Source organism: Heterocephalus glaber, unplaced genomic scaffold (genome assembly GCF_053883595.1).
Source record: "Heterocephalus glaber isolate CG9 unplaced genomic scaffold, H.glaber_assembly_v1.0 deba00001608, whole genome shotgun sequence".
Classification (NCBI taxonomy): domain Eukaryota; kingdom Metazoa; phylum Chordata; class Mammalia; order Rodentia; family Bathyergidae; genus Heterocephalus; species Heterocephalus glaber.
The window spans coordinates 39,351,802-39,368,848 of NW_028258379.1; the positions used below are offsets into that span (position 1 = coordinate 39,351,802).

At 50.5% G+C, this 17,047-nt stretch overlaps 1 protein-coding gene across 1 annotated transcript; it reads right to left on the reverse strand.

Moving 5' to 3' along the window:
* Window positions 1-225: 225 nt before the first annotated feature.
* On the reverse strand, window positions 226-14,937 carry Mok (MOK protein kinase). Its single transcript, XM_021248183.2, is given in 11 exon segments — window positions 226-838; window positions 840-870; window positions 1,913-1,941; window positions 1,943-2,024; window positions 3,003-3,081; window positions 3,084-3,115; window positions 3,117-3,178; window positions 3,963-4,011; window positions 4,125-4,223; window positions 9,677-9,771; window positions 14,836-14,937. Coding segments are annotated over 11 exon segments (759 nt in total). The 5' UTR covers window positions 14,893-14,937; the 3' UTR covers window positions 226-694.
* Window positions 14,938-17,047: the final 2,110 nt, after the last annotated feature.

Here is a 17,047-nt window from a genome sequence, read left to right on the forward strand (position 1 = left end):
GGCCGGCGCGGCTGTCAGAGTTGCCTCCGCACACACGCACGCACACCGACTCGTGTGCCATGCGCACTTGCCTTGTGTTCCTTCCCACAGGAGCAGGAGATTTCCTTTGTTTTGTTTTGTGTTTCGGGCCGGCAGGCCTGAGCCCAACACAGCTCCGCCGCCTCTCTGAGGGCGGCAGCGGCGAGGCCAGGCTGACCCTGCCGGGGATGCTGGCGGCCTGGCGCTGGACCCCTCCTCTGCAGGGGCCGCAGGCCCTCGAATCCCAGCACTCTCAGCTCTCAGCAGATGACTCGAGAGGCTTCTTGGGGCTCTCGGTGTCCAGGTGAGAGCTGTGCTGTTTATTAACTCGCTCTGAGCACTGAGGGGACTTTTCTGTTTCGCACGCCTTTGTAAGGAGACCCTGTGGTGACGAATGGACACTGGCCTACAGTACGCTTCCTGGTGTCTAGGCTGCTGGGCCTGCAGCACCTCCCGGGACCAACTGCCACGGCCACATTGCCCGTGCACGGGCAAAGGACAGAACCGGAGGGTCTCGGCACAGTGCTTACACGCGCAGTCCACACCGGGCACAGCGGCTTCCAGCCAGCCCCTCAGTCGCCGCTCCCGTGGTAGCCCTGGCATCGCCCAGCAGCCACCCAGCCCTCCTCACCCATCCTGCCCTCAGGTCCTGCCCGCATGGGAGAGCACGGGGACCCTACCTCTGCTCCTGGAAGCACGGGTGCTGCAGGGCCTGGTGGGCAGCGATGCACTCGTCCGCGTCATAGGCCATCACTGCATGCAGGAGACAGAGGCACTTCGGGGATAAACTGGCTGTCAGAGGAATTCCTGATCCCTTTTTTAAAAGGAAAATCAAAACTCATAGCTCTTGACCTGCATTGAAAGCCCAGTGGTAAACGATCATGCACCGTCCGGAGCTTGCGCCATCACCACCTGCCTTGAAGGGACCTGTGGGCGGGAACAGTTCCTGATCTGCTACGGGCAGGCCCTGCCCATGCAAGCACGATGGGACAGCAGCCTGGAGTGGATGGGGCCGGGACGCAGGGGCAGGCAGGGGCAGGCAGGGACACATGCACCGCCTGCTTACTGCTGCTGAGCCTCAACATGCTCTGAAACAGTCTCCTTCAAAGCACTGCGCCGCACCTGTAGTCCCAGCTACTCCAAAGGCTGAGGCAGGAGGATTGCAAGTTCAAGCCCACCCTGGGCGACTTAGTAAGACCCTGTCTCAAAATAAAATTTAAAAACTGGGGAAGGTGTACATGGAATCCTTTGTGTTATAAACTTGAGAAAACCACCTTTCCTGTAAAGGATTAATATTTCCTTCTCATCTGAGAAGGAGAAAGCTGAAGAAAAGGAGAACAACCAAAACACCCCGAAGCCCAGAATGGCTATGATCTGCATCCTCCCAGGGCCCCAGGGCTGCTGGGGTCCCTTTGGCCTGCAGAAGCCGGGGTGGTGCACCATCCTCCTGTGCGGCCCCTGCCGGGGAGGGCTTCCCACCCAAGCTTCTCAAGTGCTAGGTGAAATTCTGGGGACAAAACCCAAGTCCCAGGGCCCCAGGGAAATGCCAAGGACTTTCTGTGCTGCTCATGAAGAGTGCACTCGGCTGACCTCGAAGACACAAGCTTTGGCAGGCATGGCAGTGCACACCTACAATCCCACACTCTGGAGGCTGAGGCAGGAGGATCCTAAATTCAAGCCCAGGCTGGGCAACTTAGCTTAGTGAGATCTTGTCTCAAAATGAAATAAAAAGGGCTGGGGATGTAGTTCAGTGCAAAGACCCTGGATTCAGTCACACGAGCTGGCTCGGGCCCGGGCAGCCCCCTTGTAGCCAGCTGGGCCCAGTGAACTGCTGAGGGCGCCAGGACAGCTCGCCCTGCTCCAGTCTGGCCAGGGCGAGCTCTTGAGGCCCCACACTTCCTGTTTGAACTTGGTAAGGGTCTTTGGGGCGGGCGGGCGTGCCGATGATGTCATGGATCTTTGAGATCTGGTCCAGTTCCTTCACCCCAGGGAAGAGGGGCTGTGGGCTGGGGGTGACAGGGGCAGGCGCTCAGTTCCGTTTGGGGTTCTCCTGGTGTGTCCTTGCCCTGCAGCCACCCGGGGGCTGGGACTCTGTGGCTCTGCCCCCACCCGGGTGCCCTCTGCCCCTGAGGGTGACCTGTTGGTGACCACACCAGGCAACTGCAGCAGCCTCCGGCTCCCAGCAGAGCTGTGCAGCCAGGTTTGGGGTCAGGCCAGGCCTCAAGGACAGACTTGTAAGAGATTTTAGAGCTGGATAGAAATGCCACACGCATTGCACACCACCAAGCAGAGCTCAAAATTTGGCTCTGGCAGTGGCCCGGCTGGCGCCTGGCTGGTGACAGGAGAGAGAATAGGCTGAGGGTGGGCGCACAGAGAATAGGCAGCGGCACGGACCGAGGCAGCAGCACGGTCCTAGAAGGGAGTCCTGGCGCCCTTCCTGGCTAGCTCCAGGGCTTTGGTGAGTGAACACTGTCTGCTGGTGCCTCGGGCTTCGGGGAAGTCGCCACTCAGCAGAGTGACAAATCATCAGAGTGTCAGGTCGGAGGCCTGGGTCCTGAACATCAGGGCTGTCTCTGTAGCGGTATGCTGAACAGCAGGGCTGGACGGCCTGTCCTCACCATTTCAGGGAGATCATCACACTCAGGAACGCCTGGGGGACCAAGGGGGCCAGGCCTGCTCCCAAAGCCCCTTGTCCTCAACCTGGGGGGAAGGCCTCTCACGGCCTGGGCAGGCCTCAGAGGTGGCTGGAGGCCGCCACTCTCCCTGGGACCTATCTGTCCATCTGTCACTCTCATTATCAGGCCCAACAGAGAGGACCACACACTGCCAAGGCCTGCCGGCTCCACGGGCAAAGCACACAAGGAAGATTTATGAGAAGTTAACCTGTTGGATTAAAAACCAGAAGGAACCAGACCCCGGGGGACTGAGACCACAGGCGGAGGGTGGCCTCACCAGGGGACAGACAGAGCAGGGCTGGCTCGTACCTGGCGATCTCATAGAAGATGCAGGCTGCACTCCACAGGTTCATCTTGGAGGTGTAGAAGTCGTCAGTGAGCAGGCACTGGGGGCTTGGTACCAGCGGGTGGAGATGTACTCTGTACAGCTGAGTGGAGTAGACACTGCAGCAGGACCCGAAGTCCCCGAGTTTCAGGACTCCCTGCTGCAAGAGCGGGCGAACGGCATCTCAGTCCACAGCTGCTGTCAATGAATGAGCCCAAGCACTGGCACGAGCGGCTGGCTGTGCGGGCTGAAGGGCCTGCCCAGGATGGGGGTGCATCCACGCTCCGGCTAGGGCTGAGCTATCTCCCACTGGCCACGGGTGTGCAAGGCCACATCCTGGTGCCGGCCTGGACAGCCCCTCAGTGTCGCTGGGCTCCAAGGCCACAGCTCAGGCCACACGTGCTCTCCGCCATGTGGCCTCAGACAGGCGCCGGGACTCGGCCCATGGCACTTCACACATGGGTACACAGGTAGCTTTGAAGTGGCACACTCAGCTGTGGTGTACGACCCAATCCTGCCTCGAGCATGGTAACCTGGACAGGCCGAGTTTCCGCCTCCAGTGTGAGAGGGGACAGCACGCTCCCGCTGGTGGACAGGATGCTGATGACATTTCTTTTTTTTTTGGTACCGGGAATCGAACTCAGGACCTTGTACTGCCAGGCAGATACAGTGTCACTGAGCCACATCCCCAGCTCACTGATGACATTTCTTTTTTTTTTTTTTTGGTGCCAGGGATCGAACTTGGGTCCTTGTGCTTGCAAAGGAAGTGGTGGAACTAAATCCCCGGCCCATGATGACATTTCTTAAGTAAACCTTTTCTAACCTTGAAGGGGAAAAACCTACCAGAAACAGGCTGTCCAGCTACCGGGGACTGCAAGCTCACCCAGGGAGAAAGGTGTCCTAGCCACGTTTACTCGACATCGGGCTTCCCTGTAAATTCTTACCTTTACCAGGATGTTTTCCGGCCTCACGTCTCGGTGAAATATCCCATTTCTGCAGTGGGTACAGAGGGAGAGTAGAACGCCTGCAGCTCCCCACACAGAGTTCACGTCTGAGCTGCCCTCCCAGCACGCCCCCCCCAACCCCCGCCCCGCCGAGAGCCCGGCCCACATCTGTGCATGTGGTCTAGGGACTTGCACAGCTGGTACATGTAGTGCATGACCTTCCTCTCAGAGAATTGAGTGTCTTCTCCCAGTGCCTCCAAGGGAGTGGGGCATGGTTACCAGGGCTGCCGCCCCATCTGAGCACACACCCCTAATGTGATGATGCAGGAGACCTAAGTTCTGGCAGAAAGCCGTCTAAGATGAGCCCAGGAGTTTGGAGTGCCTCTGCAGAGCCCGCCGCTGGAGCCCTGCACACTGGCGCGGCTTCCCCTAAACTCTGTCATCTGGCAGCTGGGCCTCGGGACACTGAACACCATGCTGGCCGAGAACACAAGAAGCCACCTAAAGCCTGGTCTTCTCAGGCTTCCTACCTATGAGGAGCTCTTCACTGTACTTATCTTGAGATGAGGTCTTCTACATTGCCCTGGCTGATCTCAGACTTCTGGGCTGAAGTGACCCTCCTGCCTCAGCCTCCTAAGTAGCTGCGTTGTTACAGGCATGGGCCATGGTGGCCAGCTTTGGAGATTTCCATTTTCAAGGAGAGAGATTATGGTTCAACACAAGTCCCTCTGCTTGCTTTGGATTCCACAGTTCACACCATCTTCCCTTTATTTATTTGTTTTTCTAGACAGGGTCTCACTATGTAGCCCAACCGGCCTGGAACTCACGGTGATCCTTCTGCCTCAGCCTCCTGGGTGCTGGGATTATAAAGCTCCAGCCACACCACCTTGCTTCACAGCAGATGCCTGTTCAGCTCAGTCCCCACAGACAATGCCTTGCGGCAGTGCCACGCCATGCTCAGGGCAGCCGGCCCGTCTCCCCAGGGCTTCCTGTTATGTCCTGGGACTCTCAGCCCTGTGTGCAGGAGCAGGGCACAGCTCCCTGGCTCCATTCAGAGCTCAGTGTTCTTAGCTTCGTTTCATTTTTTGCAGTGCTAGGGACTGAACCCAGGGCCTTCACACTGAGCTACATCCCCAGCCCTTTTTAATTAAAAAAAATTTTTTTTATTTTTTTTATTTTTTGTTTTGTTTTTTTGGTGCCTGGGATTGAACTCGGAACCAGGCTGGGCTACACAGCGAGACCCTATCTCAAAAAACAACAACTCCACAAAATGTGGTATATAATACCAGTAACAGTATTCAGATTTTGCTGGGTGCAGTAGCACATGCCTCTGCTTCTAGCTCCTCTGAAGGCTGGGACAGGAGGATCACAAGTTCAAGGCCAGCCTGGGAAACTTAGAGCCTGTCTCAAAATAAATAAAGAGAAAAGGCCTGCGGATATAGCTGGGTGGTGAGCGCTGGTCCATCGAGTGAACGCAGTGCTGTGTCACAGTGGCATATCTGCCACCCAGTGCTTTGGGACTCTGTCCCCACCAAAGCCTGGCTCTCCTGCTCGGCCCAGAGGCGCCCGCCAGGCTCACTGCCCCAGAGAGCAGCCTGGGCCTGAGCAGAGCCGGCCACTGCCAGCGCTTGGGGACAGAAGCGCTGCCCCTGCAGGCCAGAGTCTCAGCGGAGAACGGCATGGAACTCGGTCCCACCCAGCCCAATGCCCAGCGCTGGGACACACAGAACTCCACTTCCTTCCTGTGTATGCGAAGTGCATGGGGAAAACAGAGAACTCCTGATGAGGATAAAATTCACAGCTAAGTAATAAAGCTTCGCATCTTAGGTCAATGGGTAACATTCCTTCTTTCCTGCTGGTACATAAAAAGAAAGGTGCCTCTTAGAGTCAGTGGGTCGGATCTGATGAAATATAAAAACACAACTGAATTAGCCAGCCCTGGTAGTGCATGCCTATATTCCCAGCACCCGGGAGGTTGAGGCAGGAGGTCTGCAAGTTCAAGCCCAGCCTGGGCAACTTAGTGAAACCCTGTGCATGTTGCTTAGTGTGCAGGCCCTTGGTTCAGTCCCTAGTACCAAAACAAAACAAAAACAACTGAATTTTCTCACACAGCAGTGTTTGCGAAATCATTATGTTGCTTGGTAATAAGGCATGGAGCCTGAGTTATGTGCGGGCTGGGCCGAAATGCTGGTTGGAATTGACAATCAGACCAAGTTGCCTTTACTTTTTCCAATTTGGCTCATGCGCCAGTATCATGGCTCACTTCAGGCCACCCGCACCTGGACTGGCACAGCTGTGGCTTCGGCGAGGACAGCTCTCCTGAGTCCCCTCCCCAGGAGCCTAGGTGGTGGGAGCCGTGTCTCTCGTCCCTGCTGTGTTCCATCCAGACCCCTTTCCTGCCCTTGCAGAAGGCCACGTCAGCCTGGGGTCCTCAGCCCTCGGCGTCTGTCACCCGCTGGACGAGAAACTCGCCCAGCAGCCCGCTTCCTGCTGCACTTCCGCCTCATGCCTGCACTCGCTCTGCACCCCAGAGGACACGCACAGGCTGAAGAGCTGACTCTACAGCAGCCATGGAGAACCTTTCAGAGCTTTCAACGACACAAACAGCCCGCTGTGGCGCGGTGCCAGAGGTCCCCCCCATGCACTGCTACAGAGGGTCACCTCATCTGTCCAGACTGTTTGGAACAAGACACCAGGTCGATGAAGTTTACTCCTGAACATAAAACCCTTTTCTGTTGTAACCATGCTAAACAGGATTTCTAAAAATTGCAACAAGGCTGAAGTATGTTGTCCAGGCTGGCCTCAAACTCGTGATCCTCTTGCTTCAGCCTCCCAAGTGCTGGGATTACAGGTGCACACCCAGCCTAAACAGGAATTGTGAGCATTTCTCCCCTCCTGTACTCTCTGACCTCCAGGGTGCTGTCTGCTCCGCTTATCTGTGCTGTGTTCTGCATCTGCAGTCTGTGCCCTCCCTGCTGCCACCCTGTTGCAACCTCTCAGTCCTGACTGAGAAACAGGGTGCTGAGTCTGCAGCCTGCGCTTCTGAGGAGCTGGTGGAGGGCTGGTGGGCGCAGGGGCTTGTCACGTGTAAGAACCACCACCCGCTCGCTCCCAAACACAAGGCCGGTCCTATCTTCTGACAGAGACCCACAGTTCTGACCAACTCATACCCTGGAACTTTTTTCAGACTTGCCTCTCATACTGCTAATAATGTACTATCACATATTTAAATCACGTAATAAAATAAAGCCTGCTCCGTGTTCTGCATCTTTGACTTCAACTTCAGTTTGAAGTCTTTTAGTTGTGTCTATACTCAACGTGTTGGCACTTTTTCCTTCTCATCATTTCCTGAAAAATATTGCATATCAACTATGTTTTGTTTGTTTGTTCCCAGGCAGGGTCTCGCTATGTGGCCCAGGCCGGCCTTGAGCTCTGGGGATCCTCCCTGTTCCGCCTCCCAGGTGCTGGGATTGCAGGTGTGCGCCACCTCGCCAGCAACAGCAGAATAACTGTTTCCCGGCACCTACACTCTCTGTGGTCCTACACACACCAGAGATGCCACAAAACATGCCATAGGTTGTGCACGGCTACATGCAGCACTGTGCCATTTTACATCAGCAGCTTGAACACCCTCAAATTTTGGCTCTCTGGGGTTCCCAGATGCTACCCCAAGGATGCTGAGGGATAACTGTGCATTAGTTTTGATAGGCTGCTGTTTTCCATGTTGCCACTTCATGAAAACAATAACACCTGGACTTGTAAATATCTTCAACCACAAAAGTAGCTTCTCAGCCAGAATTCCCACAGCTCGGTAGTCTCATCCAATGTTTCAGACAGTACAGCTTTGTGGAGGGTTTTCAGCTTTTTTCTGTTTGGAATTTGTGTTTTGTTTGTTTTGGAGGGATGGGGTTTTTTGAGACAGGGTCTCACTATGTAGCCCGGACTGGCTTTGACCACACGGTGATCCTCCTGCCTCAGCCTTCCCAGTGCTGGGATCACAAGTGTGCACCACCACACCCAGCTCTGTGCCGTGTTGTGTACAGGTCACTGCACTATGATGATGTGTGGTTTTGAGAGCTATGACGAAGCATTTGTGAAGTACAAGCTTCAGAGAGGACCTTGGGCTTCCCAAATGTTCTACGTACCTCGTGTGAGCTCATAAATATTCATGTCCATAAGTTCACGTTAGTGCAAGAGAACCAGATTCTGTCACTGAAGAAGAAAGCAGGATTTTAAAACATTTTTTCCTCACCTTAATCATAAAAATACAGTCAAATATGTAATTCATTCGTAGGCAATTCTGGTAAATGCACGGCACTCCTACAACGGACAAAGAGGGCACGGTCATAAAACAATAGAGGCTTTTATCTTCAATCAATATTTCAGCTAAAATTAATTTAAAATGCTAGAAAACCCTACTTTAAGCACTATTTTAAAAACCTTTTGCTTTGTTTTGCTTCTTTTTTTAAGACAGGATCTCACTAAATTCAGGTTGGCCTTGAACTTGTAGCAACTTTCCTGCCTCAGCCTCCTGAGTGCTGGCCATGACCTTCTTTAAAGAGATGTTTGAAAATATAAAATTAAATAAAAATATGAAATTAACTACTAGAAGAGAGACAAAAAAAAAAAGAGAGTTGGCTAAGCAAAACAACAAAGAAAACTGACTCTAAGTCATGTTCCATGGCTGCACATTTGGTTTTCCTTTATCTGCATTCCACTCCCCAGCCCACACAGAGAGCCCTGGGGAGGTCAGGAGGCCAGCGCAGAGCTGCAGGGAGAAGGCTGCCAGGCCGGGGGAACCCAGAGGACAGGCGTGCTTCTACCTCCTCCTTTTTGGGGGGCGGGGTGGCTAATGTAGATTGAACACAGGAACTCTGCACTCATTTACATCCCCAGCCCTTAAAAAAAATTTTGTGTGCGTAGAGACAAGGTCTCACTAAGTTTCCCTGATTGGGCTCCAACTTGTGATCCTCCTGCCTCAGCCTCCCAGAGTGCAGGCCTTCTTGAAAGGTCTGCAAACGTACTCTGCCAGTGGGCCACAAAGAGAATCCCCTGCAACACAGTCAACGGTGAGGACGGGGTGGCACAAGGCCCTGAACCCTGCCCTCCCAGGCACCTGTGATTCACACGCAAGGCCACAGTGTTTCAGCCAGGCTACAGGAGCCAAACCCTGCTTCCGGGACACAGGCCACCTACAGGAAGGCATTTCCACAGGGTGCAGGCACACATCTGTCCAAGTACAAATGTGACAGAAGAAAAAAATGAAGCCCAGCGCAGCGGCATATGACTGTAAACTCAGCAGCCAGGAGGCTGAGGCAGGAGGATCACTGGGTTCAAGCCTGCCTGGGCCACAGGGTGAGTTCAAAGCTAGACCGGACTACACAGTGAGACCCTATCTTAAAAAATTAAAATGAAATGAAAGCTGTTGCTCTCTGAGGCACAAAGCAATTATTTAAAATGTCTACATGGGGCCAGGGATTTAGCTCAGTGGTTCTGCCACCTGCCTCGAAAGTGCAAGGTCCCAAGTTCAATCCATGGTACCAAAAAAAAAAATGTCGGCGCCTGCCTCGCAAGCGCAAGGTCCTGAGTTTGATCCCCAGGCACAAAAAAAAAAAAAAAAAAAAAAATGTCTACATGTTTTTCCTAAAAAGAGATCTAGTAGTTGTCATCCAATCTTCCAAGTCAGGAAACTGCGACGCCCCAGATTCACTCACAAAACCACCTTGCGCAGCGTGAGGATGTTCGGGTGTGGGTTCAGGCGTCTCAGAGCTTGTATCTCCCGCACACTGTTCACTTGTTCCACACTGGGGTGCAGTAAAAACAGACGGCTGATTCACAGTGCAGGTCTACCTCAAAATCCGGGTTATCGAATCATATTCATTATCCATTATCAGAATCTTTAAATTCACAAATTTTGAGCCAGTTGATTAGGGTTCATTTTTCCCACCAGAAATTGAGGTTAAAGGTTTATTTGCGGTACTGGGGATTGAACCCAGGGCCTTTGTACTGAGCTATATTCCCAGCCCTTCCTTGTGTTTCTTATTTTGAGATAGGACCTCACTAAGTCACTAATTTGCTTAGGCTGGGTTTGGACCTGAGATCCCCCTGCCTCAGCCTCCCAAGTGCTGGGATCATAGGTGTGCGCCACCACGCCCAGCAGCAGGATTCTGTTCTTTTTTTTCTGGTACTGGGGATTGAAGTCTGGTCCTTCCTCTTTCAAGGCAGATGGTGGAACCACTGAGCTAAATCCCCGGCCCCTAGGATTCTGTTCTTTTAACATGCAGAGGCCTCAGTGTTCTGTCGGGCATCCAGAGCACAGTCTGGCTACATTACTGCACATCACTACAGTTTTGTTTATATTCTCTTCCTGTAAGTCCAAGAGTTCACTAAGCTGCATGGAGCTGTCCACAGAAGGACCCGGCCTACACGAGCTCCCACACTCCAGTGGCGGGCTGGGGAGTGGCTGGAAGGCGTCCTCCCTGCGATGAGATTAGCAGGACTCTTGGGTGTGCAGGTGTGCACCTCACGTCACTCACAATCCACCCACATCCTCCCTCACGGCAGGACAGGTGACTGCTCCCACAGGGCAACACCCAAGAGGAAAGACAGGGCCAGTGCTTGGCCAGAGCGCAGAGCCTCGGGAGGCTGGGGACACACTGGGCAGCAGATAGCAGCTGCCCGTCACCTAGCCCAAGAGCCGTGTGACATGGAGCAACCATCATGGCCCGGCTGCTGTGACAGGCGCCACTGGGGACCTGCTGGGTTGTTATGCTGCTTGCAGCGCCCTGGCCCATGGTGCGGAGCCAGGACAGGACTTCTGTGGTGTCCCCACATGGCACACCCTGAGGAATAGGCCCATGGTCCCTGCGAACTGGAAAGCCACAGTTCAGTGGGCGCTCAACCTTCTCAGAAATGCAAACTTAGAAACTACAAAGCCAAGAAAACAGCTTGATTTAAACTAGGAGTTCCCAATCTGTTGGCCCAAGATATTTTCTTCATGATCTAGTTGATACCCTATGGGTCTGGTCCCCAAGGAGTGAGGCTGGGAAATGGATCTGCTGTGGGCAGAGAGCAGACAGCCTGGACAGGCAGAGCAAAGACTGTGGGCACTCCTGCACCCAGGACAGAGCCTCTGTGACTGAAACCCCAGGGAAGAGGCCACCAGGACCCCTGCATGGCCCCAAGCCTGCTGAGCTCGCAGGCGCTGGATGAGGCCACCCTGCCGGGTGACTGGCAGGCCTCTCCTTGTAGCATGCTGTGGCCAAGGGTTCTCTCCTGGGAAGGACTCTGCCCTCCAGGGACATGTGACATTGTCTAGGGACAGGTGCAGCCATCACAAATGAGAGACAGGGTGCTAGTGGCAGGCTCTAGTCAGAAGCCCTAGAACCAAGCATTACTCTGATAGTAAACCAAAACCAGAGAAAGATCCAACCAAAAAAAGAGATACAAGGGTTGGGGATTTAGCTCAGCAGTTCCATTGCCAGCCTCGCAAGCACAAAGTCCTGAGTTTGATCCCCAGTACCAAACCACCCGCCTCAAAAAAGAACCACAGGCCAATCTCCCTAATAAACAAACATAGACATGAAAATCCTCAATAAGATACTGGCAAATAGAATGCAGCAAATCATCAAGAAGACTGTACACCATGACCAAGCAGGATTCATCCCAGCAATGCAAGGATGGCTCAACATAGTGAAATCAATAAATGTAGTATGCCACATTAGCAGAGCCAAGGACAAATACCACATGATCAACTCAATAGATGCAGAAAAAGCATGTGACGAAGTCCAACACTCATTCATAATAAAATCCCTACAGAAAATTGGAATAGAGGATATTTATCTCAATCTGATAAAAGCCATCTATAACAAACCAATAGCCAATATCATAGTAAATAGACAAAAACTGAAATCCTTCACACTAAAATCATGAATAAGACATGGATGTTCACTGTCACCACTCCTGTTCAATACAGTTCTAGAAACATTAGCCACAGCAATTAGATAAGAAAAAGAAATAAAAGGAATAAAGATAGGAAAGGAAGAATTTAAACTATCATTATTTCTGGATGACATGATACTCTACATAGAAGACCCCAAAAACTCCACCAAAAGACTCCGAGATAGAATAACCAAATTCAGTAGTATAATAGGATACAAAGACAGGGGCCAGGGATTTTTAGCTCAGTGGCTCTGCCACCTGCCTCGCAAGCACAAGGTCCCAAGTTCAATCCCCAGTACCAAAAAAAAAGTCAACACTCAAAAATCAATAGCTGGGCCAGGGATTTAGCTCAATGGTTCCGCCGCCTACCCTGCAAGTGCAAGGACCCGAGTTTGATCCCCAGTACCAAAAAAAAAAATCAATAGCCTTCCTTTACATAAATAACAAACTCACTGAGAGAGAAATTAGGAAAACAATACCTTTCAGAATAGCATCAAGAAAAATGAATTACTTAGAAATCAATCTAACGAAGGAAGCATAAGACCTTTACATTGAAAATTACAGTACTCTGAAAAATGGGATTGAAGAAGATATCATAAAATGGAAAGATATCCCTTGTTCTTGGGTAGGGAAGAATTAATATAGTAAAAATGACATACTTCCAAAACTGTTATATAAATTTAATGAAATCCTAATTAAAATACCAATATCATATCTCACAGGACTAGAGAAAACAATCCTGAAATTCATCTGAACCAGAACAGACCTAGAATAGTGAAAGCGTTTCTGGGCAACAAGGACAAGGCAGGGGGCATCACAATCTCCGACTTAAAATTATACTACAAAGCTACTGATAAAAGCAGCATGCTACTGGCAAACAAAACAAAACAATAAAGAAACCAGACCTGCAGATCAATGGAACAGATCAGAAGATGCAGACACAACTCCAAATGCATTTAGTGACCTTATCTTTGACAAAGGGGCCAAATACCTTCACTGGAAAAAAGATAGGCTCCTTAATAAATGGGTCTGGGAAAACTGGCTTTCCACATGCCGAAGATTAAACCTAGACCCATAACTCTCACCAGGCACTGAAGCAAAATCAAATGGATCAAAGATCTAAATATTAAAACAGAAACACTTAATCTGTTGGAAGACAAAATAAGTAAAACGCTTGAAGACATAGGTGTAGGCAAAGACTTTATGAACAAAACCCTGATTGCACAGGAAATATTACAAAGAATCAACAACTGGGACCTCATCTCATTAAAAAGCTTTGCACAGAGAAACCACCAACAGAGTGAAGAGACAACCCACAGAGTGGCAAAAGTTTTTTTGCCAGCTATTGCTCAGACAAAGAACTAATATCTAGAGTATATAAAGAACTAAAAAACCATCAGACCCCCTTAATTTAAAGACCCAATCCAAAAACAGGTATCTGAAATGAATAGACACTTCTCATGAAGAAATATAAATGACAAATAAAAATATGAAAAAATACTCAACATCACTGGCCATTCGAGAAATACAACAGTGAAATTCCACCTCATTCTAGAAAGAATGGCTGTCATCAAGAATCAATAACAAATGCTGCCAGGGGTACAGGGGAAAAAGGAACCCTTCTCCACTACTGGTAGGAGTGTAAATTGGTACAACCACTGTGGAAATCAGTGTGGAGATTCCTCAGAAAACTGAAACTGGGGGTTCCACTTGACCCAACTATTCCCATTCTTGGCATTTTCCTGAAAGAGTTAAAAGCCCATCATACCACAGCAGTATTTGCACACCCATGTTTATGGCAGCACAATTAGTAATAGCTAAGTCTTGAAAACTGCCAGGCGTGGTGGCCCACACCTCTAAACCCAGCACTCAGGAGGCTGAGGCAGGAGGATCACCATGAATTAAAGGCCAGCCTGGGCTAGTGAGTTCAAGGCCAGCCAGAATTACATAGTCAGATCCTGTTTCAAAAAGCCAATAATAAATAAACAAATAAATATAACAAAATAAATCTTAGAAACAGCCCAGATGCCCATCACTGGATGAATGGATAAAGAAAATGTGGTTTTTGTATACAATGGAGTACTACTCTCCCATAAAGAAGGATAAACTTGAGATATTTTTAGGTAAATGGATGTCCCTTAAGACCATACTTCTAAATGAAATAAGTCACACAACACCTGTTTAAATACTGAATTGTTTCTCTCGTTTAAGAAATCAAAAGCACAAATAAGGATCAAAATGGGTGACAAATATTGGGAAGTAGGAAGAAAATGTTCAAATGGGAAGGAGGACCAGGGAGGGGAGAGTGAGAAGGGAAAGAAGGGAAAAGGAAAAGAGAATAGAAGGGCTGGGGATTTAGCTCAGTGGTTCCGCTGCCTGCCTCACAAGCACAAGGTCCTGAGTTCAATCCCCAGTATCAAAAAAAAAAAAAAAAAAGGAATGGGAAAGAGAATAGAAGGAAAAAATAGAAACAAAGCTTTTGTAAAGGAGGGGAAGAAAGGCTGAAGGGAGGGGAATAAGAAAAAAAGAATTATGTACAGGTACTATCCCTGTGATGTGATCTTCAAGTATATCAAAATTATATCAATAGGGCCGGGGATTTAGCTCAGTGATTCCACTGCCTGCCTCCCAAGAGCAAGGTCCTGAGTTCGATCGCTGGTACCAAAAACTTAAAAAAAAAAAAAAAGGAGGCCAGGAATGTAGCCCTGTGGTGCCACACCTGCCTAGTAAGTGCAAGATCCTGAGTTTGATCGCTGGTACCAGAAAAAAATAAAAATAAAAATTTAAAAGTACAAAAAACCCCAAAACATAACATTAGCCCCTAATCCTCACCACGCAGGGAAATGTGACTGTACGTTGCACAGAATTAAACAGTAGTTTATTCCCACTGACATCAAGCACCCTGCTGCGCCTGCTCCGCCTGCCCACCTATGAAGTGCTGCTTCATCTGTTTACAGGTGTAGAATCCCCCATCGAGCAGGCTCTGCATCTTTAGGACTTCAGAAAATGTCCCCTCTCCTATCTTGCTGAGTGCTTTGTAGTCTAGAAGGAAACAGTATTAAGTAAGCATTACCTGTGCACTGTGCAGGACAACTTGCAGGAACGGGTGCAGAGGCCGCCATCATCGTGGGCTTCAGACTGGGCAGCCGTCGCATTGTGTCTGTTCTCCTGCCAAACCCTGACACAATAAGTACCGTGTAGCTAACGCTGCGAATAAAACCCTAAACTTCTTTTTTTAATACAAGGTCTCACTATGTAGCCCACACTGGACTGGGACTCCCGGCCATCCTCCTGTGGTGGCCTCCTGAGTGCTGGCATCACAGTGTGCACCACCACTCCCGGCTAAACCCCACACTTCTGCAGCACTGGCTAAGCATCGAGGTGGCAGGGGGCAGGCAGGAGGCTACTGCGAGGACCAACTGCAGCGGAGACAGCTACCTGTCGCAAATGGAGGGTCACAGCCCGCCAGTGGCCCTGGCCCAACCCCCCCCTTCCCAGGGACTTCAGGATAAAAACAGGCACAGGCCGCTTTTCGAGCCATCATGGAAGGAATAGGGGCTGGGGTAGTCCTGCAGCTCAATAACAGGGAACACAACAGTGAGAACCCGGGCAGAGGGCATCCAGCTCAGTGGGACAAACAGCCTGGACTCAGGGCTGTGAGCAACGTAAGTTGCCTGGGTTCTGCTCCCAGTGCTGCAAAAACCAAAACCATGAAACCAGGATGACCAAAGATCTCAAGAGGCAGCCGAGAGCGAGACAGAAGCTCAGGTGAACTGAGACGGAGCAGCCCGGGGTGAAGCTGTGAGAAAGGCAGGCAGGCTGGGCAGCAGGTGCGGAGGACCTGACCAGAAGCTGCAGTCGGAACAGAGCAACAGGAGGGGCCCTGCTGCAGGGCAGCCCAGAGCCAGGTGCCCTCACCTGCAGGCCTGGCCTGCACAGCAACACAGAGAGTGTCACTTCAGATCCAGATGAGCCCAGGAGCCCGGCTCTGGGGAGCAGTCTGTGCAGCAGGAGGGAGGGCCTGGCCTGGCCTGGCTTGGAAGCTTTCTCCCGCGCCCAGTTCCTCCCTTCTGTGAGCAGCTCCACCATGCCCGCGCCAGGCATCCTGCCTTGGCACTGACCAACCGTGTCCTCCCTTAAGCTGCAGTGTCAGGCACAGTATTCGGTCCCAGCAACCAGAAAGCGACCAAGACAGCAGGCTTTCTACAGTTCAGCCCTGAGGGAGGGGGTCCTCACACCATTCAGACACGTACGTTTTGAACACCTTGTCCAAATTCTCATTTAAACAAACCAACTGTAGGAAGATACTACTTTCTTTCGAAGGGCTAATGGTTATGTTTAAAAAAGAAAAAAGCCCAAAGCAAGGTGTATACCTATAATTTCAAGCCATTCAGAAGGCCAGGAGGCTGATGTAGGAAGCCTGCCTGAGCCCAGGAGTTGAAGGCCAACTTGACAACAAAACAAGACCCTGTTTCAAACGAAAAAGGAAAAAGAAAGAAAGAAAAAGAAGAGTTATTGGGCTGGGGATTTAGCTCAGTAGTGTTGCTGCCTGCCTTTCAAGCACAAGGCCCTGAGTTTGATCCCTGATACAAAAAAAAGATTATTATCTATTAGCAAGACATACAGAGGTAGCCAGGGGGTGGGATGGCGCATGCCTATAATCCAGTACTTGGGAGGCTGAGGCAAGAGGATCACTGTGAGTTCGAGGCCAGCCTGGACTACATAGCAAGACCCTGTCTCAAAGGCGGGGGTGGGGTGGGGTTTACAGAGGTATTTCCAGGAGGAATGGAATGATATGGGGATGTTTGGGATTACACTGAAACTCTCTGGTATACTCTCACTCACTGTCACTGAAAGTGTAGACTGAGGCAGCCTTCGGAGCACAGGGCTGTAAATGCACACTCTTGCCTCAGCAACTCCAATTCTAGAACTTACATAAAAACGCTTTCTCGGTGTACATGTTATTGCAGCATTAAAAAATTTAAATTTAAATTTTAAAAAATTTTTTAAAAAAACAATAAAAATAAATTTAAAATTTAAAAACATTTTAGTTCATTCCTCTGTTGTCAGTGGTGAGTCTGCTAAGACCTTTTACACATTCTTTTATTTGGATTGTCTTATTATTGATTTGTAAGTGTTATTTA